This window comes from Sorex araneus, chromosome 11 (assembly GCF_027595985.1).
Source record: "Sorex araneus isolate mSorAra2 chromosome 11, mSorAra2.pri, whole genome shotgun sequence".
Lineage (NCBI taxonomy): Eukaryota > Metazoa > Chordata > Mammalia > Eulipotyphla > Soricidae > Sorex > Sorex araneus.
The window spans coordinates 46,068,297-46,091,566 of NC_073312.1; the positions used below are offsets into that span (position 1 = coordinate 46,068,297).

The 23,270-nt window shown below is 44.5% G+C and overlaps 1 protein-coding gene across 2 annotated transcripts in view; it reads right to left on the minus strand.

The window, feature by feature from the left end:
- Positions 1-7,373: 7,373 nt before the first annotated feature.
- The window catches only part of SH2D4B (SH2 domain containing 4B), a 73,259-nt gene continuing 57,362 nt past the window's right edge, over positions 7,374-23,270 (minus strand). Inside the window, exons 8-9 of one of the 2 annotated variants that reach the window (XM_055119592.1) lie at positions 12,608-12,828; positions 7,374-7,510 (exon numbers count right to left, since the gene is read on the minus strand). In XM_055119592.1, the coding sequence (XP_054975567.1) occupies positions 7,418-7,510; positions 12,608-12,828 (314 nt within the window). In that variant the 3' untranslated portion in view covers positions 7,374-7,417. The remainder of the gene's footprint in view (positions 7,511-12,607; positions 12,829-23,270) is intronic. The other variant, XM_004607427.2, reaches the window with a different exon arrangement.

Here is a 23,270-nt window from a genome sequence, read left to right on the forward strand (position 1 = left end):
ACCAGAAGCCCGATCTGTGATACCTCCTGCCTTCAGAGCACTTGTATCACTTGTATCACATCATCCCATTGATCTTCGATTTGCTGGAGCGGGCGCCAGTAATGTCTCCATTTGTCCCTGTCACATGCGAGTGTAGCCCAATGATATCTGCTCGCTCCAGGAACAGGAAGAGCCTCAAATCATTCATTCAGGGTTTTGACAAAGAAATCTGATCATCTCATTGGTGGACGGCCACTCAGTCTTTTGACGTCCTGTGGAATCCAGTCAGTAACAGCTTTAGTCCAGCAGTCATCTTTGAATCTCATTACGTGTCTGGCCCATCTGATTTTCGATGCCTTGGCAAACGAGACAGCGTCCCTGATTCTTGGCCATCAACGGAGATCGGAACTCCGGATTCCTTCTCTCACTTGAGTGAAACATGATACTCCTAGCATGGCTCTTTCGATTCCTCTTTGGGATACCCAATAGCGTTCTCATCCTGTTTTTGTAGGTCCCAGCTCTCTGAGGCATATGTTAGTGCAGGAAGAATGGTGGAGTCGAAAAGATGTGCTTTCAGAACAAGATTTAAAAAAAAAAAATACCCATTTACAGTCTCCGTGAGGACTGTAAAATATGGTGGGGTGGTTGGAATAGGGGGACAGTGGGTACTCTGGGCATTGTGAGGACCAAGTGGGGGCAAGAAGGGCAAGGGCCTGGCCACCGCTCACTGCTCAGCCCCCAGATATACCCTCACCACCCCTACCACCTCTGGGACACTAACCAGAGTTCACACACCCTGACTTTAGGCTTACTGAGCCCAGCAGAGTTTCAAAGGAGGGAGAGGAGAGTCTCTAGGGCAGAGTGTTCATTTATGGCCCTGCCTGCTCCCTACAAGATCCCACTGGCTTTGCCCCTGGACACCGTCCTGATCCTCTTGAAACAGCCAGCTCTAACATGGACTCTGTTGTTACAGGAATCAGCCAAGAGTTTTCTCAGGAAAGTAAACAGATGGGCCAGAGAGAGAGTACATTGGGGAAGACGTTTCTCTTGCATCTGGCTGAGCCAGGTTCTATCCCCAGCATCCCATATGGTCCCCTGAGCCTTCCAGGAGTAATTCCTGAGTGAAAGAGGGAGGAGCAGACCCTGAGCACCTCTGAGTGTGTCCCAAAAACAAAAAGGAAAAGGAAACAGAGACATACTATATTTGATACAGTAATGTCACTTCTGAGCATTTGTTTGAAGAATATGGAAATACAACTATAAAGCAAAAGTAAAACCAAAACAAATTAATTTAAAAACCACCATATGTGCATTTCCGTCCCTTAGTCCTTTCAGGACCCAGGGTGGGGCTAGGATTCTGCTAAGACACAATGGTACTTTCATTACCGATTGCCTGAAGCCCAGCCTTTGTAAGTGAAACCTCATCAAAATGCCCTTTCTGAGCCTCCTTCCTCTTTCTTATTAGGGACCTGACTAACATAGTTACCAGCAGCCCCAAGATATTCTTTGTCCGGCCATTCTCAGGTATATGTGAAAAAGACAAATTACATATGGAATGAGACAGAATAATGATTCCGGCTGAGAAGTAAAAGACAAAAACAAGAGAGAAAAAAAAACTTGTAAGAGCCCCTGAAATGTGTCTCTAATACTTTCTGAGACCTCACTGTACTGCTGAGAACAACTGGTTAAAATTTAGTATTGAGGGGCTTTGAAAATTGTTTCGAAGATGGTACATCCCTGAAACCCATCGCCGAATTGCTTAATTGAGAACATAAATCTCTATCGTGAATCCCGACACGGCTCCTCTTAACTGGCTCCCTGCTCCACCCCCCACCCAGCCTGGGTCCATTGTTTCCGAGATGGGGCAAGTAAGTGCTTGTCATTCCCAGCTTTCCTCCCCTAGTAATAAAAAGTGGTGCCTAAAATTATTTTGCATCTCTGCTATGAGTTAGCATCTGCTTTTTCAGGTTGAGAATGTTTCTAATGCAGAGTGTCATTAATTAGTTTCCCGATGGCCCATTTGTTCAGCCATTTCGTGTCTCTTGGACAAATTGCTAAGCTGCTAATGGAAAGCGATATTTAGTGAGGCAATGGGGGGGGAGGAAAAGGCATCTGATTTGTTCCTAAAACAATGTGTTTGAGCCAGGCTGTGGGCTACCAGCTCACAGATGTTTTTATGAATTTAGTTACTTATCCGATACTAATTTTTATGTTTCAGTATAATATTTTGATTGCTCTGTTTAGTAGTGTTTACTTGTTTGCCCCAAGTGTTCTTTCCTTTACATATTTCAATTCCTGGGAAAAAAAAGACACAGGCTTACTTATCCTACTCACTTTCTATAGTCTTGTTCACCAGCCACTCGCCAGGAGAAATAAGAGCATAAAAGGATATACATGTCATAGGGGCTTGAGTATAGGTGCCCAACCCCTAATCTAATTGCCCAGTTATTACCCAGGAGAATAAAGAGTCCTTACAGACTGAAACATGGAAGATAAGCATTCCTTCCAACTGGGACATGCCAAATGAAAAAACTGCACAAAACCCATGAAGCCATGAGACTAAAAGGGAAATTAACTGGCTTAAAAGTAGTCAGCAATAGCCAGTATCTGGGGGAGTTCTCCAAAAAAGAGTCAGATGATACACAAGAAATAAGTCAAGTTAAGGAAGCTCTAGACTAATTTTCTTTTTGGTCAGCATCCAAATTTTAGGTATAAATTACTGTCACCTTATAGGTTTGTAGAAGCTACCCAGACCCGTGACTAGCACCTAACACTGTGTGCAGACTGTGTCTCTTATGATAAATTTGTGCAAATATTTAGTTTGTGAGACTAGTCATGCAAACACAACACATGCACACACACACACACACACACACACACACACACACACATACAGCCACTGTCATACTTTCTTGTCTCCATACCTTTGCTTAATTATGCTAAATTATTTCCTCTTCATGGAAGCCTCCTCTGTTTTCCTTATGCCTTTGGTTTATTTGGATGGTATAGACTGGCAAAGGTATTTATAGTCACACCCAACAGTGCTCAGGGGCTACTTCTGGCTCTATGTTTGGGGTCATTCCCAGCGGTTCTTAGGGAACCGTGCAGTCCAGGGGATAGAATGTCGGCATGCAAGGCTTCAGTCTCTAACCTTCTTAAAGTTTAAGATTTTTTAAGAAAAGAACCTCCTTTTTGGTGACTAGAGATGAGATGAGGTGAGATGAGATTCAAATTTGATGAGAACACACCAGAAAATGCAGTTCCCTTTTAGATTTCTCTAAAGAATAAAGAGAGTTAGAACCCTGCCAACGAGTACTTTAGAAAAAGCAAGAAGTTCTTCTGAATACGTGCACCATCATTCCAAGCAAGAGTGAGCAAATTGTATCCATGAAGGATCAATAGGAGAAAGTCCAGGCTTTGCAGGCCAAATACCCACCAATGGCTATGTGCCAATAAAACTTTATTTTATGAATGTAGGCATTTGAGTCTAATCTCCACCATCCATAAAATATTGTTCTTATTTTCATTTTTTTCCAATCATGTGAAAAGGTAAAAATCACTCCTGGCTTCCAGGCTGTAGAAATACAAGCAGCAGACCAAATTTGGCCTGTGACTGTAATTCACTGGTCCCCGATTTCCTGGCTTGAATCTCATGACTAGCAGCCTAGGTCACACCCTGTGGGACTGTGAGAAGCTCAGACTCTGAAGCCTCACTCCAGACCCACAGCAAGAACACTGCAGGGAAAAGTCCCCATGGACTGATTTGCCCATCCCAATTTGAAAAGCATTGATAGAAGTGCTATCAGGAGACCAACCAGACCGCCAAGTCCCAGCTCTATACATACCTTCCCAGAGAAAGTTCTGGATTGCTCTTTCTCAGTTTCCCTATCTACAAGGTGGAGATAAAAGCGGTGTCCTTCCCAAAAGGAGAGAGAACAAAAGGGAATGCCCTGCCGCAGAAGCAGGGTGGGGTGGTGGCTGATGGGGTGGGGGGTGGTGAGAGGGATACTGGGATCATTGGAGGAGGTGAATGGGCACTGGTGGAGGGATGGGTAAACGATCACTGTATGAGTGAAATGCAAACACAAAAGTTCATAAGTTTGTAACTGTACATCACAGTGATTCTCTAATAAAAAATTAAAAACACACACACACAAAAAGCAGTATCCTTGGCTCAGTTGAAACAATGTAAGGAGAATTACACATACTCACCCCTATACATGCAGAGAGTCCAAAATAGTGGTTTCAGAAGTATTATTTTATTTTTATTATTTTATTTTCAGAATCGTCCTCTTAGACAAGCATCCTTTCTTCCACAGAAGAAAACATGGCCAGAAGAAGTAGAGAAACTTGTCTGGGATTGCAAAGCAAAGGTCGTTCTACTTTCAAGTTTAGTCTGAATGATAATGGAGGGTTCAAGAAGACAAAAGTGGGATGTGCCCCTGGGTGTCCAAGGCTTGCTGTCTACCTATGTCTGTTAAAGCAGCATTCTTCAACCTTTCTACACCTACTGACGTACACCTGTCCTGCAGCCAAGTCCTCACCTGGCAGTAGTTTTCAATCTTTCTACGCATGCACAGGTGCACTGACTGGTGATTGAAAACCATTGTTCTAAAGGTCCACTCTCAGTCACCTCTTTCCACCCCTCCGTAACTATTCTCCCAACTCCTCCACACAGATCTCCCCAAATCCGTACCCTAAGTCAACCTTACAAGCCTTGGGAATTTATCTTCTATTAAGTTGCAGTGTTTTTTTATAACTTCTTTTTGTAGCTAGAGATTGTAAATTTTCCTCTGCTGAGCCCTGTAGCTGACTGCCTGTTTTTCATTATATTTGTAGGGCTCAGGGAGGGAGAAAAAAAAGTCAATTCCTTTATTTGAGAATCCTGACATTTATTAGCATAATAAAACTCTCAAGATGAAATTGCAGTTTTCCAGACAGTAATTTCATTTGCAGGACAACTTACAAGGAATTTATTTTAAGGCCAGGTAAAACCTAAAATATATGAGACATGGAGAAAGTGCAAGTCCCAAATAAAATGAAATAAATGTGTTAGGCCTGGAACACCCAGCTGTTGTCTCTCACATGTTAATTAGGGGTGACAGGAACAATAGCCCAGAGATTGAAGTTCTCAGTGCGTCTTAGGCTACTTTCAAAGCTGTTTTGGAATGAGAAGTTTCTTCTTGTTAGTTTCTTCTAACACCTTAGGTATCATCATATGATAGGTACCTTTCCCCTCCCAATCTCACCCCACATCACTGCAGAGCACAAAATTGGTGTTGCTGTTGATGGTGGTGGTTCTGAGCAGTCTCTCATTTAGACAGGGCTTTCTGAGCCATCATTAGCTAGGGAAGGTCATCCACATGCTCCTCTCCGTTGTACTGAGCTTTAATGAGGTAAAGCAACTTGAACAAGGTCATATGGTTGGTAAGTCGCATAGTTAAGACTCAACTTCCATGATGCTGGGAAATAACAAAAGAACTGCAATAATAAACAGTTTTGGTTGTTTTGAGTGGTAGGGGGGCTCCCCCAGTAGCACTTGGGTTAGAGGCCCCTCTGTGGTTCCAAGACCTCAAGGAAAGTGCTCCAGCCCTTTTAGCATCCTCTCTAGCCCAATCAGTTAGAAATTTAAGCACTTTACAGACCCAAAAGCAGATTCTCACCTTTTCTTCATTTTATCTATTCCAGTGCCTGTGAGATAGGGTCATAAGCCAGGCTGCAAAATTGGATCTTCCTGAACATATTTGTGTGGTGGCTCCTTTCTTGGATTCCCCCAGAGGTAAAGCCTACAGCAAATGTGTATGTGCTGCTATTTTATATCAGATTGCAGGCCCATCAGAGGAGGAGAGAGGGGCAGAGGAAGGCAAGGAAGACAAACAGGAAGGTGTGGCAATGATCTGCCACTGCTTTGGCTTCACTGTGCCTGCTCCACTGGCATAAAGCATAAGAGATGCTTGACCTGATAATGTGAAGGACTGTCTTCTCAGAGAACTACATCTCAGAACTGTCCTTCCAGCAGAAAGGAAGAAGGATTGGCCTTCCAGGCTCTGTCTCCCATTGATCAAAGTTCTGCCACATGGGAAGTTAACTTCTTCACACTCCTTAATTGCCAGGTGTATTATACCTCCACAGTAATGGTGGGTGCAGAGAGGACCATAACACACATGTGGCAAGGAACACGTGGTTGGTTCTCATAGGAAAATAACCAACACAATGAAGCAGGAGAGTGTCCAGGAAAAATTGGTTATAGGGATGGCACCTGGGTGATACAAGTGGCCAAGGATCTGAAGAACAGGTGAGGCAAGGGTAAAGTAAATCGTAAGAGATGCTTCACCTACCAGTCAAGTAAGATTGTAACCCAGTTTAGTCTCACTCATCCACAAAGCCATCCATCCTTTCACTCTCACCAAATCCAGTGCTGTTCGAATTATAGTACTTATAAATTCCCATGTGGGGATTTGAACCCAAGGCTCTTAAACTTGCAATATTCCCATCGTAATATGTGTATAAGTTCATAAATATGAAATACAAGTATATGCACATAGATATCATCCCTGAATGTTGTTGAGAAGCTATTGGGAAATTTTTCTTCCTTTTATAAAGAGAATACTGAAACTAAGTAGAAAATAATCCCAAAACCAACAGCAATATGAGGGTGGTTATCATTTGACTAACCTGAATAAACAAGGAAAACCCTAGTGGAAAAAAGTCTTACTAACAAGCTACAAACCATTCTTATATTTATAATTCCTTCGCAGGTCTTAACACAGGTGTAGGATTATATAAACTCACAGCCTCAATATCACCAAGGGCAGAGGAGGCAGCAAATGAAACAAATGATTAAGGGAAGGTAGTGTCAGCTTCCTGGAGTTCAAAAATTTAAGGAATTCCATTGATGAACCAATAAAGAAAATAATGACCATCATAAATAGATACAGCATCTATATATTCCATATAAATCCTTGACAATATTTCTTCTATGATCTCCATGCCTTAAAAACAGTAACAATTAGGAAATAAGTTCCATTACTGACTGGTGTTGGAAAACGTTCAGAAGTCCATTCACTTTACCAAACACTGGCTTGACGGTCTACCTCAAGTTAACTTTAGGTTCGGCACTGGTATTATTTTTCATTATTAAAATATGATCCATGTACTCAGTTTCGGGCAGTCATGAAAAACAGACCATCTTCTTGTGTCATATCTAAATCCTTCACAAAGAACTGCATTAGCTATTAGTAATTTTGTCCTGGCTATTAGGTCAGGAAACACTAACATATATACCTGTTATTTAACATCCTTAAAATAGTCTAATCTATTTGATCCTCTTGATAGTTTAGGGTCTTCAAAAAAATCACATTGGAGCTGGGAAGTTCTTAAGTTGAGTTCAGGGCAAAGAATACTCAAGGTCATCCAATTGCTGAGGGGTAAAAGAAAATTATTCAAACAACAAATGGTAGTCTGGTGGGCTGTCCTTCTGTCCGCAGGGTTCCTGCAGCAATTCTCCTCCTGAAACAGTGATAATTTCCTCCTAAAAGGTGGAGAGAAAGGTAAAATTACTAATAATTAAAAAAGTAAATTGATATCCACCAGGGAGATTGGTTTAAAACTTAAAAACCTAAAAAGACCAAAAGGAATTATTCCCGCTTCATTCTCATTCAAATTTCATAAATGACAGAGAAGAATGGCTCTTAGAACAAAATAAACCTGCAAAATAAAAATGAAAGCTACTAAGAAAGCAAAATTTTAAAACCAAAATGGCAAAAGAGGATGAGGGGAGCCCAGAGCAATAGTACAGCGGAGAGGGTATTCGCCACGCACGCAACCAACCCAGGTTCAATCCCCTATACCACATATGGTCCCCCGAGCCCTGCCAGCAGTGATTCCTGAGCATAAAGCCAGGAGTAAGCCCTGAGCACCATTGGGAGTGCCTCCCAACTCCACAAATTAAAAAAAATAAAAGAGGATAATATCAAGGAGTCCATGTGGGGCAGTGGCACGAGCAAGCATAAGTGTTAATGTTTAGGGAGACCTCAACATCAAGGATCTTTACTCCAGAAGATAAAAACAATGAATCTTTGGGAGCCAAAAGATCCCAAAAGTTCAGACACTTGTACATCCAAAATATGCCACTCACTCTCAACTCTAATCCGATATGGAGAGAAACAGGAACTGATGGAGACAGAGGAAATTCAAAGTTTAATGATCACCATGTAGCCCAAAATTTATTTAAGGAAAACTATAACCATAAAAGAAAGACAACAAACTCAACAGTAGAACTGACTCCAAGAAAACATCAAGTTTGTAATGCAGACAGAACCTTTAAGAGATGTGTATTAATAGGCTCAGCAGAATAAGAAAATAAATCATTCATGAAACAAGAATGGGCTATTATTTCCAAAGAACCAATTATAGGCCCTAGAAATGAAAAGGATGCCCATTTAAAAGAGAAGAAAATTTTCAACACAAGAACTGAGGAACTAAACGGGCATAACTAAAGAGCAATATAGTGGCTGAAAGAATTGGTCCATCAATAAGAAAGAGACATGTAAGTAGAAAAATGGGCAAAGGAGATGAATAGACAATTCACAGGAGAGGTCCAAGTGGCTATTAAACATCTGAAAAGGTCCTCAGCTTCCGTAGTAATCAGAGAAAAGCAAGCTAAATAATGGGCGGCCTATTTGATGGGTCAATATTAAAATGACTGATAATCCCCAGCAGCGGTGTGGGACAACAGTTTCATATAGTTTTGGCAGGAGCATAACTTGGCGCTACATTTTTGGAGGGCAATTTGGCAGGGATTTTCAAATTAAAATATGCATAGTCTTCCATCCAACTATTTCCAGTTCAAGAGCTCTATCCTAGAAATATATTTACACTGTGTCCAAAGTTACATACAAAAAATTCTCTGCAGCACTATTTGTGGTCAAGAAAACCTCAAAGTGACATCAATGGCCAGCAAAGGGACAATGGATAACTAAATTATAATATATCTATCCATACCATGCCATCTCTTATGACTCTGCAAAGATGTGGTACATTGATTGGGAGAAAAAGATCTTTCAAATATATTTCAGTTACACTCAATATGTCCTGAGAACACTCCAATGTCTGCTATATTATCTCTTTTCACTGAGATCTTACAGAAGCCTCTCAGTGACCCTAAGAGTTTGGGGGCTATTTATTAAATCTTTTTTTTCTAAAGAGTAAACTGAGGCATGGAAGTTCAGTAGTTTCCTAAAGTCACTACCATGAAGCTGAGATTTTAAGTCTGGCAGCCTTGTCCCAGGGGCCATGACCTTTTTTTAATCTATTTTTAGCTATGTATGGGTTTTTTTTTAAATTAGTATCTGAGATACTGATAAAGGATTACTCAGTCTTATGAAAAATAACAAAACTATGGGGTTTGGGGAATTGTAGAGAAGTTAAACTCATGCCCGGCTCACACCTAACCCAGGCTTAATTCTTGGCACCACATGGTCCCCAGAGCATCGCTGGGTACAGCCCTAGAGGCCTATGAGCATCTCTGATGTGGCCCTGAAGGTCCCCAGAACCACAAGCAGCCTGATATACTCAAGCAATATTGCACCTGTAGGCCCTGTTGGCTGAGAGTAGCTAGTAAGGTTTCTGGATCTTCTGCATCCAGGGAGGCCCCCCAAACAAAATATAATTTATGTTTTTCCAAATAATGAGACTATGCATTTCTTAAATTTTTATGTTAATGCATAGGAAATACCCAGATACTACCAAATTAATATTTCAAGGTAGAGAGTAGCTATGAAATTTGAAACGAATGATGCTTCCATTTTATATTATATTTGACTCTTCTTAGAGTGCAAATTAATTACATAATTAAAAACCTAATTTATAAAAGCTCATCAGATCTCCACATGGGCCTTCATGAGAGCTCTCCTTGGTGCTAGAAACTATATTGACAGTTTCAGACCTTAGACTGCAGAGAGAGTAAGAATCATCAAAGACATCTGGTCCATGCTGGAATCTGTCCAAAGTGCCTCAGAAACAGACAGTTACCTGTAGTTGGACACTTCCAGACAGAAGAAACTCATCACTAGTCATGTCTTGGATGGTGAAAGTAAGCCATGTGTCAGAAGAGGAAAACCACAAACTTCAGGATAACAAAGCCTGACCTTGTTGGGACCAGCCATTAAAACTTAGACAAACTATTCAAGTCCCCAGGCCCCGCTTTTCTGATCTGTGAAAAGAAACTCTCTGTCTCTTTCACAGAGCTATGACGAGGATTAAACATAGCACGTATACAAAACAATAGGCAACCGAAGGCTTAGCTGAGGCTTGAAGGCAACCCTGTGATTCAGGAAACTGTTCCTGGAGTCGTACCTCATAGCTTTACCCCTGGATATCTGTGTTACTTAGTCTGTGCTTGACCCAGAGAAGCAGCCAATATCCACACATTCCTCCACATTCTCTTCCCTGCAGTTGTGAGGCAGGAGACCTAGTAAGCTCTGTCCAACACCATGGAATCTGCCTTGATCCAGCACAATGCAGTTTTCCAGTGGCACTTTTTACTCAGTCCCATCCCACTGGACAGTTCAAGCCCTTCTGAGTGACTTGCTCCCTCACTGCTTGTGGGATCTGAACTGAACATTGGCTCCAAGTCCCCCTTTGGAAATCAGATGAGGGGCTCTTCAGGGAGATGAGGTGTGAAAGTCACACACATGCTAAAGCTGCAGTATTGTTAAATGGTCCCCTTCTCTGTGCTTGACTTATAAAGCCAGATCAAAAACACTCCCTAGGAACCCATGAGAAAGTACAGAGGTTAAGGCATGGGCCTTGCATGTGGCCAACTGTGGTGAGATCCCTGGCACCTCAGGACCTGAGCAACACCAACTCCTCAGGCCCTATACTGAAACATTGGCCATGTTAGGAGTACCATGCTATGTGAAATGAGTCAGAAAGAGAGGGACAGATATAGAAGGACTGCACTCATTTGTGGAGTATAAAACAACATAACACAAGACCAACACCCAAAGACAGTAGATAGAAGGGTCAGGAAGATTGCTCCATAGTTGGAAGCCTGCCTCATGAGCAGGCGGGGAGAAGGACAGCTGGAATAGAGAAGGGATAACTAAAAAAATGATGGTTGGAGGAATCGGTCAGGATGGGAGATGTGTGCTGAAAGTAGATAAAGGTCCAAACATGATAACCTCTCAGTATCTGCATTACAAGCCATAATGCCCAAAAGTAGAGACATAGTATGGGGAATATTGAAGGCAGTGGTAGGGTGGGAAGGGAGTGTGTGTATACTGAGGATATTGGTGGTGGGGAATGTGCACTGGTGAAGGGATGGGTGTTTGATCATTGTGTGATTGTAACTCAGACATGAAAGCTTGTAACTATCTCACAGTGATTCAATAAAATTAAAAAAAAGAAAGAAAGAAAAATTGGCCATGTTGGGTGACAATAGCCAGGACTGGCCCCCAGGTCCCATGAGCACTGCTTGGGAGACCTGTACCCCCTCCCCCCAAAAAAGAGTTTTCTCTAAAACCCTGAGTATAATTATAAACATAAATCCATACAAACCCAAGTTTCCCTATAAGAAGAGCCAAAGTCCACTGAGACAGTCCCATAATTCACCAAATCTCCCTCCCCCTGCTGACCTCAGTTTAACCCTCAACTACCACCACTGTGGGACTCCCCAGGTCCTGAACTCCTGGACGAGTGAGTTTTACACTTGGCTTTCTCCTGGTTTTAATCTGCCATAGTCCCATGAACACAGAAGACGCCTCTCTCTTTCTTTTTATTTTTTTGGGGTCACACCTGGTGATGCACAGGGGTTACTCCTGGTTCTGCACTCAGGACTTACTCCTGGTGGTGCTCAGGGAACCATACGGGATGCTGGGAATTGAACCCGGGTTGGCCACAAGCAAGGCAAACGCCCTACCCTCTGTGCTATCGCTCCAGCCCCAGAAGACGCCTCTCTCGATGTATGCTGTTCAAAAGGTACTATGTCTCTCTCCATGTGAGGTGCACAGAAGAAGAACAAACAATCAAGTTCTGAGAAAGAAGCACTGCCATCCCACAGGGCAGCTCAAGCCCTGCTGGGAGACTTGCTCCATCACTGCTTGCAGGGTCTGAGCTGAACATTAGCTCCAAGTGCCCCTCTGGAAACCAGACGAGGGGCTCTTCAGGGAGAGAAGGTGTGAAAGTCACACACATGCTAAATCTGCAGTTGGCGACACAACAAGAATGTGTCTCTGGCCATGAGTCTCCTGCTGAACTCCAACTGAATTTACTGAGTCTTGAGAGTAAATGGGGATATGAAATGTGGACCTGGACAGAAGGCCACTCAAACAGTCCCTAAAGACTGAGAGTAGGGAGAAGGCAGGCACTCCGTGGAGAGAGAACTGGGGGCCAAAGTAAAATCTTCATGTGAGCCAGAGAGGAAGTCAGAGAGCATGAGAGCAAAACCCAGAACCTGGTCCCACAATCTTTCATGTCTATATTCCGTGACTAAGTTCTGGGACCCTAAAGCCCTTCTGGGCTGTCACTCTGCCTCCTCCAATCCCCTTCCTTACAGTGACCACAGCCTGATTCACCCCCAACTCAAGTCTCTACCGTCTCCTGCCCCCAACACCCCAAAGAGGGCTACCTTGTGGAAATCAATGAGGTCTGTGAGCGTGGCATGGCGATTGGGGTCCACTCCTAGGAAGCTGTAAAAGTCCCCAGAGGCATCCACCAGAAAGTGCTTGAACCCCTTCTGCAGGCGGTAGGAGAGGGTGTAACCCCAGATTTTCTCACTGACCCGGACCAGAAAGGCTCCCTCAGTCATGTTCTCCAGGAGATCTTCTGCATCTTCTCGGCTGATAATTCCTGATTTAAATAGAAAAGGGAGATGTCAACAGCTCCTGTATGTTCTCCTCTCCCCCACTCACCCCTACCCCTGAACGCTCGGGGAGCCATGGGGAAAAAAGGGGCCTCAGTGTGCCCTGCGCTTGCCTCCTCCCCACTGTGTGTTTGCCTGGTGAGGCCCCTCAGAGCCCAGACTGAATGAGGCCAGGACGACTCTGGTGTCACCTCTGTTGTCACTCAGGTCTCTGTGAACACCACTTCCTCTCAGGAAGTCAAAGTTGTCCTCCATCTGCCTGTGCACACCAGGCCAAGGGTTTTCTTCAGAAGGGCACATAACCAAGCTTCATTTCAGCTCAAAGGACACACACAATTCTCAGGTCCTGTGGTCCAATACAAGTGGGGTCTCCATGGTGTGTCAGTCAGTTCTTGTTTTTTAATAAATTTATTTTTTACTGAATCGCCTTGAGAACAGTTACAACACCTTTGGGTTTAAGTCTCGGTCATACAATGATCAAACACTCATCCCTTCACCAGTGCACATTTTCCACCACCAAAACCCCCCATTCCACCTACTCCCCCTACTTGTGTGGCAGATAATTTCCACATTACTCTCTCTCTCCACTTTGATTACGTTCAATATTTCGACACCAGTCCCACCATTATTATTTGGACTTTTCCCCCAATGCTCAGACGTGCTGAAAGGCAACATTAGACAATTTGTTTTCTATTGCTGGTTATGAATAGCATATGATGTCACGCTTAGAATTCTGAAATTTTAATAATTAAGTCTGGAGAGATTTCTGCCAAAGCTGCTGGGTTCTGAGATTCATTTGTGTATCTCTGGGATCATGACCATTAAGGAGCTTAAGAAGCAGCTGGAAGGGCCATCCATAGGCATATCTCGGGGTCTTGTCAGGGTAGGGGAGAAGAAGGAGGGGCTCCACCCCTATCCCGTGAGGCCCCTCATGTCTTGTCACTGCTGGTCCATACCTGACTGTCCAATGGGGTGACAGTCAGTTCTGGCCTTGAAGTTATTTATGTGTCTGTGGGACTTCCCCTGAAGTCACTGGGGGAGCTGATGTGTTTGCTGGCCCATGCTGGGGAGACAGGGTGGTAGGGAGAGCAGAATGGTGGGAAGATAAGAATATCAGACCCTCTCTGTCTCGCCTGGCTATGTAATCCTCAGCTAAGTCCCTAACATTGCCCATTGTTCTTTGCCAGTTAAGTGATCATCTTAGAAGCTAGAAACATGACCTAAATGGTCGAGCATGTGCCCATCATAGGGGAGCCCTTAGATTTGATCTCTAGCATGCTTCCTCCCACCAACTTCCAGTACTATCCAGTATGGCCCCATCACAAAAACATTAACAGCAAAAGCAACAGAAAGTTATCCCCTGAGCTTTAAACTGCTTCTTATGGCTTTCATGTCACATCAAGAATCTTGGGAGCTGGAGCAATAGTACAGCGGGTAGGGCATTTGCCTTGCACGTGACCGACCGGGGTTCGATTCCCAGCATCCCATATGGTCTCCCGAGCACCACCAGGAGTGATTTCTGAGTGCACAGCCAGGAGTAAGCCCTGAGAATCACTGGGTGTGACTCAAAAAGAAAAAAAAATCTAAAATCACCTGGTACCTGGGAAAGAGTTGGGGATCCAAGACTAACAGGTTGTCTTCACATGGGGAAGAGTGCTAAGTTGCAACACCTCAAGCCTGTACACAGTGGCTTATTTACCCTTCTTGAACTCTGTAAAGTTGTTACCTGCTGCCCAGGTAGATGGGTGGAGGCAGCAGGAGGAGTTTGGGTTGAGAGAGTCACGTGTGACTTCTACCTGCATGCAGAAGCACCCCGCAGCTTCCCAGGGGAGTCACATCCCTCCCTTCCCTTCCCTCCATGATGGACCTCACTCTAAGACAAAGCAGGAAGATGAGGTGACCTTCAGGATCACAAATGTGCCAAAGCAGCAGTTGGTGATATGACTAGAAGGCGTCTGCAGCCATGGGTGGCCTGCTGGACTTCAGCTAAGTCTAAGAACAGGAGCATTTCTTCAAGCGAGTTCTTCTGGGGATGAGTTGAGAGGTGAAACGTGGACTTGTATATTTGTCCCTACCTTTCCAAACAGCCAGCAGGCACTCCTTTTTAGAACCCCCTGCATCCAAACTCCAGTGTATAGTTTATGTTCTTCCTTCTTTCTCTTCTCTCCTCTCCTCTCTCCTTTCTCTCACTCTTTCTCTCTCTCCTCTCTCTCTTTTTCTCCCACCCTCCCTTTTTCTCTCTCCTCTCACTTTTCACTTGCTCTCCTAGTTCTTAAATAAAATATTTTACTACACAAAATAAAATTGAATTAAAGATGTTTGCCAACAGACTGGGGGCACTTCTTCCCACTCTGCCCAGGACACATGAGAAGGCTACTGAGGCAGGCATTCCCACCCCAAGTAGGATGTGTAAGAAGAAATGAGAGGAGACAGAGGAGGGAAGGAAGTGGGGCATCGACCTAGCACACAGCACCTGGGGAATAGCAATTATGTCTCCTTGGGGAGGGAGGATACATCCTGGCCTGGTGATTTTAGCCAAAAAGACTGTTGACATGACATGCCTAAGGCCCATACAGTGATAGAGTCAGAATTTGTACTGAGGTTCTGGGTCTTCCAGATAAGTGCTGTTTGCTCTATAGGCATTCCTCATGCAGAGGACAGTGAGTGCTGGGAAAGAGACAGTGAGAGGCAGACTAAAATGAGACTCTTAGGGATCTGAGCATTGTATCGAGGTGAAGAAAGGGGGTGTAAAGACAATCCTGTATAAGTGGAGTGGTGAAAATTAAAAGAGGAGAAGGGACAAAGTGAGTATAGAGTCAGAATGAAATGCTAAGAATGACGTGTATACAAAAGGAACATCAGAGAAGTTTAGTCTAAGTCTCAGGAGATTAGGACAGGGAGAGGAGGCAGGAGAGGTCTAACATATGTGTAATCTAAATATTAAAGAGCAGAGAAGGTATAGGATAAGAGGCAATATCAGAGTGACTGGTACAGAATTAATTAGACACAAAACAGTGAAACTCTACAAAACCATTCTATGTCTCATTTTGTTGATCAAAGTATAATCAAATGACTGATGGAGGAATAACTTCTCCATTGCAACAACAGAAGTCAGAGACTAGTATGGTAATATCCTCATGTATGCTGAAATATAATTAGGTTTTCCAAAACTCTCTTTTAAGGAGAGAGCAAATTAAAGTTTTCTTCCCCCCCCCCGACCCCCGCCAAAAAAAAAAAATGAGGGCTGTCTATTAAGGAAACTCTAAGAGATTTACTTCAGGAAGATAAAGGCTGATCCTGGATAGAGAATCTGGAATTCTAGAAGTCCTGGTGAGTACATACAGAGTTGGACAATTGAAAAATATATATTGACTTATGGCCCAGAGGACTAGAGAACATCTGCTATGAAAGGATATGGTCATGAGTTCTATCCCCAGGGACCCACATATACCAAACATGGTCCAGGCAAGCTGTGTGACTAAAAACTGGCTGTCCTGCCCAGCACTTTCCAGCTACATCACAGGCAGTGGGTGTGGAATGTAGGGGAGGTGGAGGGGTGTGTGCATGCACACACACATATATGTGCACAAATGTGCACACCACAGAAAAGGACTCAATCCCTGCTGAGCACCACAATTGAAAACAGATGTGCAAGTGCTTCATCAGAAAATTCGACTTTGGAGAGTGCTGTGTGAGCACCACAATGACCCCGGGCAAACATGACTTTAATATATCTCTCAACTAAAAGCATGGCCCTTAGCAAACACACATGTGGGCATGCCTCAGTGAGCAGTCCACAGTCTGATGGCAAGCCTGGCTATCATCATGGTGAGAAAGGTGAGTGCACCACAGTAAGGCTTGTGTGTGACCCAAAGTCATTACAAACAGCATCACCAACATCGGTGAAGGGGAGAGAAGAGAATAAAGAGGTGTAATAGTTAATAAATTTTTTTAAAAAAACAGTAATGAAGGAAACTTTGAGGATTTTGAAAAATGATAGACCTATAATATTATTCAACATCTAGTCAAGGGGAAGTAAGATGATTAAGGTTTAAAAACTCAATATAGAGGGCCTTGGATGTAGCTCAGTGGTAGACTATTTGCCTAACAACATATGTGAGACCCTAAATTCAATCCCAGCACCAACATAAAAGGATTTTTTCATTTTTGAAGAAAAATTCGGGGCTGATGAGATAGTACAGTGGGTAAAGTGCTTGTCTTGCACTCACATGACCCGAACTTGATCCCCAGCATCCCACATGGTTCCCCAGGCAGTGCTAGGAGTAATTCCTGAGTGCAGAGTCAGGATTAAACACTAAGCAATGCCAGTTGTGATCAGGAAGGAAGGAAGGAAGGAAGGAAGGAAGGAAGGAAGGAAGGAAGGAAGGAAGGAAGGAAGGAAGGAAGGAAGGAAGGAAGGAAGGAAGGAAGGAAGGAAGGAAGGAAGGGAGGGAGGGAGGGAGGGAGGGAGGAAGGAAGGGAGGGAGGGAGGGAGGGAGGGAGGGAGGGAGGGAGGGAGGGAGGGAGGGAGGGAGGGAGGGAGGGAGGGAGGGAGGGAGAGAGAGGAAGGAAGGAAGGAAGGAAGGAAGGAAGGAAGGAAGGAAGGAAGGAAGGAAGGAAGGAAGAAAGAAAGAAAGAAAGAAAGAAAGAAAGAAAGAAAGAAAGAAAGAAAGAAAGAAAGAAAGAAAGAAAGAAAGAAAGAAAGAAAGAAAGAAAGAAAGAAAGAAAGAAAGTTAGAACTGGGGATGTAGCTCAGTAGTTGAGCTTTATGAACCTCATTATGTTCATTTTTTCATCGCTGGCACTAAAAACTTCAGCATATGCCACATCTACCAGCCCTGCAGTGTGACAAGGTCCACACATGGTGAAGGACATTCAAGGAATGTTTCTTCTTGGAACAAGACACCGATCTCTCATCCCCCCAGTTCTTGGAATCATTGTACTTATACATGTGCAATGTGGTTGATCTGTATGTTTAGTCCTGGGAGTTCCAGAAAAATGATGATTGGAGACTTGGCTCTTGCAAAATATGTGACAGGATATAAACTAGATGGATCAGTAAGGAAATTTATGGTGGCTTACAGAAATATGAATTAACATTTACACAAACACCTAAAAATGTGTTAGGCACCCAGAAAGGGGAAGATAAAATAACTAAAAATGCCCCCTACTGTCCCCGAATTAGAAAGAGTGTAGTGCTCACCATAATGACTAAATATATGACCCATTGAACCTTTGGCAAAGGATAAGGTGCAGTAGGCCATTGAGGTGCTTGTTAAATATAAAACAAAAGGTTGATTTCATAAGGCAAATTAGAACCTGGAATCATTGGTGGGGAAAGAGTTGGTTACAACTTAATGAGAAAGAACTAAGGGACCCGGATATCCTGAAAGCCTTATAAAGCATCCTAGGATATGGAATGAAAAATATTATTGAGAATATAGTTAGATATAAATCGATGTCTAATGAACCCATTGTGCTAATTTGATGCAATTTATGAGTTGTATTTGTGAACCCTGCATGCTATGCTTGAGCAACTTATTTTTAATTCTGTGCGACCACAACAAGCAAGACAGAAAGATTTTTGCCTAATGTCCTGCTGTAATGAAGTCATATGTTAGATGCATATGGAGAAAATGGATATAATTATAAACACAAAATGGAATAAAGCAGAGATCTCCCTCAACACCTGAAAAAGTTTGTTCGTGCTCTTTCACTAACTCTACCGGCCCACCTTCAGGGGTACTGAACCTTTGCCGCAGCTGGACTGTGGCAAGCATGACTTCAGAAATAAGGGGAAAATTGTATAGATTTTAGAATATGCTAAGTATACATGTTAAATTATTTAAATTAACCACTAAAATACTGGCTTTGAGAGTGGTATAACCTCCAAACACTGGTGGTAAAAAAAAAAATGCAATGACAAAAAATATTTTACACACACAAATTATAAAATAAAGACACAGTGGTTCCAGTTATATAAAATTTAAAAATCTCACAAAGCCAGACAGTATAATATTTACAGACTGATAGATAAACAACACATAAGGCAAGGAGATGATGGGCAGAATGTTCAGGCTGGGTATCACCTCTGGAAGAAGGAAGCCAGCTGAACCATGTGAAAGGGCACACACATTTCAGAGCCAGTGACTGCGTAAAGGTTTTCTTCAGGCCTGCACCTATGTAAGTGCATGCACTGGGTCTGTGAAATGCTTCACAGTAAACATCACTTTATACGGCTGCTCCACAGCTCCACACACATGGCTGCTATGATATTTATTCCAAACCAGTCTCTGTCCTTTGGGGCTGAGATACCGATCAGCTAGGAAAAAAGGCCACTAATGAGCTCTAAATGTCAAGGGTGGCTGTCTGGAGTCTCTGGAGCATGGTTTGCATTCCTGGCCCCTTCTGGGAGAGCCTTGTTTCATTCACTCGGGATTATACCAAGCACTGGTAATATTTAATACCTGAAGTCATTCTAATCTGTAGCCAGCTTTGAAATTCACTGAGCTGGAGAGCAAAAATCCGTTGCAGGCCACGAATGGCAGCGACAGTAAAAGTGAATCTCACATCCTGGAAACTTCTTTACTCGGAGAAACACCTTGAAGTAGGAGCCCCGAGTTTTGCCAGCTACTCCTGAGGACGCACAGCGTAAGACTTATGAGAAAACCCTGCACAGCAGCAAAAAGCAGGAGAGAGCTTTGGTGCAGAGAAAACTAAGCAGGTGCCTGCACCCATTCTTCTGTAGCCCAAGTCCCAGACAAATTAAGAAGACAACTAAAAGAAGAGAACATTCTACACCCCAAATTTTGTTAAAGACCCCGCAGGTCCCCTGCATCTGCATGTCAAGGGGAAATGGCAGTGTTTGGAGAGAAGCCTAAAGATGAGGCAGGCGAAGTCTGTATGCCCAAGTCACTGTGAGGCGTGGGTGGAGAGGTTCAGATCTACAGCCACATTCCGGGGCAGGGTGGGTCATGAGAATAGAACAACTCTCATGTGCGATTGCAGGGACAGCCACCGGATCACCCTCCTGGAGAGCCATGGGCATCCCTGGTCCAGCTGGATGTCCCTTCTGTATGTTCTCTGGCCCATCAAGTCCAAAGTGGCTGCAGCAGGGGAAGTGTCCCCGGTTGGCAGAGCAAAGTAGTCCAGGCTTGTATCTGCTCTCCCGGTACCCGCCCGTCAGGGTCACGGGGCAGATGTACTCCTTGGGCAGGGGCGTGGGGGGGTGGTCAGCAGCTCCCGCTCCCCTGCCACTGCTCCCTGAGCACAGACCCCCCCCACCACCACCCCAATCCTCCTGACACCTTCCCCACTTTGCTCCCTGCCTTCCTGGCAGATGCTCACAAACATCAACAACTTCATGTTCGCTATCAAAATATTTACTCATCGGCACTAATCGGTGGCAGCCCCAGAAAGGAAAGACACTTCAGGCAGCCTTTGCAAAGGCGCTCTGCTCTAATGGACCCATAAATCCACCCGTTAGCAAGCCGAAAGCAGCCGCAGCATCCAGTTCCGGGCAGCCCACCCCCACCCCGCTCCAACTCCATACTGCTCCCCTGAAATCATTAGCACAGAATTGAACCTGAGTAACCAAATGAGCTCCTTTTATTTGTCTGCAAGGGCTTCTCCCGACAAGAAAGAGAAGCAGGCAGGCCAGACAGGACGTGTTACTTTTTTATGGATCTCCATTTATCTGATGTGCGCATTCCTTAAAGCTTTCACTGCAGCTACGCCTTACCAGCAGACAACTCCTCCATTACCGCAGAGCGATTCCTCATTCATTTTTGTGACTTTCCTTTCTTATTGCCATACTTTCCCAACGACATCATTAAGGAGGCTGGGATTATTAAGCTCTCCATTATCCACAGTTATTCAAAGCACCTGAAAGCCGCCGAGATCATGATGAATGCATTAAAAAGTCTTCATCTTTTGGAACTCAGATGAAATCTAACCATGGTCAACGGCTGAGACCAGGTTCGCTGGACAAGCTTCTTGGTCCCAGATATATTTTTTCACAAGAGGCAACCTCCAGTGTCCGCAACAGTCTACTCCCAGCTGACCTGCCAGATTCGAATCACTAGCGCTTGCCGTTCATGATGGAGGGTTTGCACACCCAGGAAAATGACCTCGGGAACAGGCTGTGCAAGGTACCTGTGTAGCACGGGCCGCAATTGGGTGGATAAATTATTTAATTCACGCTTGTCTTGCTGGCTGCGCTGACAGCTGCATGGGGACAGCAGCAGCATCTCTGTTCCTCCGGAGACAGCGACTGCGCTTGTGTTCCCCGGGGGTGGGGGCACCTTCTGGTGATGGAACAGGGCCTTTCTTTCAGGAAGTCACCTCCTCACTCTGTGCAAGTGTTGGTGAGGCAACAGGATGGACTCAAGCCCTTCATGTGGGTTGGGGGGACTCCAGCCGAGCCTATCAGAGCGCTCATCCCGCTGGCCATGACTATTGATTGGGGTGGGCCATGTAACTACAGTAGACTCAACCAAGCAGAATGCCAGGTCTGATTCTGGAACGGTGGTTGAGGGAAAACGTGCTCTCTCATCCGCTAAATGTGAACCTAGGAGAACGCAGGCATGTGAGCACAACTGGTGCATTGCCAGAGAATCAAAACTACGTGGAGTGTAACAAAGCTGAGAGCTAGAGAGAGAGATGAGAGATTTTAAATGGAGCTAAAATCGTAAGCTCCCTGGATCCAGCAAAGCCTAAAGCTGGTCATGCCTTTGGGTTTTTCAAACCATCGTATGAGTGAAGACATTCCCTTTTTGTTTACACTCATGCATCACTTAACAAGGGGGATTTGTTCTGAGAGACACATCATTAGGTGCAGCCATTGTTGTGGGAACGCAGCATTAGCCGCGGATTTTCTACACTTGCAGGACACGAGGAACAAAACAATATGCTATGGGAAAGCGATGCTATCAAGAGACTCAGTCAACACAAGGTGGGCACGCCACCGCTGGTACTAGGCACGGAGACATTTGCAGGGCAGCACCGTCCCTAGGTACTGGGAGAACAGAGGTGTGCCAGTGCTCTGTGGCTGTTGAAAAACATGCAGGACTGGGTCTCACTGTGAACTTTGTGTTACTTCAAAGTTCATGAGAGCAGGAAAGTTCTCGGCTTTGCTCACCACCACATTCCCTGTGCTCTGTACATACAAAAGAGCTCAATCATTATAATCAACCTTTAATTATTTACACAGGGACCCTGCCTCCTAGTGCCTGTACCCCAGTAGCCCAACAATCCCCCTCAAACTGGCAAGTCCCTGTTGCGTTTGTTTGTTTTGGGTTTTGAGTCCACACCTGGCAGTGCTCATGGGGTTACTCCTGGCTCTGCTCAGGGGTCACTCCTGGTGGGGCTTGGGCACTATATGTGGTGCCCGGGATAAAACCAGGCCTGCTGCATGCAAGGCAAGCACCTTACTCCTATACTATCTCTCAAAGAATGTGCTGTTTTGGGTTTTGTGTTTGTTTGTTTGCAAGTCCCTGTTATTACTCCATTTATTACACAGAGACTCAGAGGAATTGTGTGGTGACTCAGAGGCTTTCTCAAGGAATCCTACAGAATAGTGGGGCTCGCCTCCGGAGCAGACAATTGGCCCAGCCAGAAATAAGAGCCTGATAGCTGGCCCCAGAACCCAGACCCTGCTAGGTGTCTCGGGAAGCAGTTGGCTCCAGGGAGTGTTCTGGGGTGGGAAGGAACCATCCCTCTGAGCACTATGTGGGAACACAGCATTAGCCATGGATTTTCTACTCAGTAGAAACTTAGTCTTTGCTACCTCTAGTGCCTCATGCGGCTGCTAGAGGAATTGCATCAGAGTCATGGGCGCTGGCTCTAGAGTCAGACCACCAGGATTTGGATCCCACCTCCCTTGCATTCTAACAGTGAGTAACAGGTAAGCCTCACTTCTCCAGACCTCCCTTTCCTCAATGGTAAAAGGGTGTTGGTGTTGGAACATTGCACGCCTGAAACTCAGCCATGAGTATCTTTGTAACATGATACAAATCACTTGATATAAATCCAGGGCACCGTAAATGTTCAATAAATTATTTGCTAAAAAAAATTCATTCAGCATGACCCCACAAGTGAGACCAAGGAGCCCTATCCTGTGGAAACCCACTAGCCCACACCTACAGGGCAGGACACCGCAAAATGCCCCTGCCCGAGGGTGCTACTGGCTCAGGGTGCCTCTGAGTATCCCCAGGTGGACTTAGCAGGGTGTCGGGCCTGGAAGCAGAGTGGAGATCCAGCTTCTCTTAGCCTCCCTGCCCCATTTCCTCATGCAAGACAGAGACTGTATATCTGCCTGGCAGTCTTGCTTTCACCACCTCCCCACACATGAAAGGAAGCCCCCAAACCTTCAGATGTCTTCTTGAGAAGAAGCAGTGGAGGAAATGCCAAAGACCTAGTCTCCCTAAAG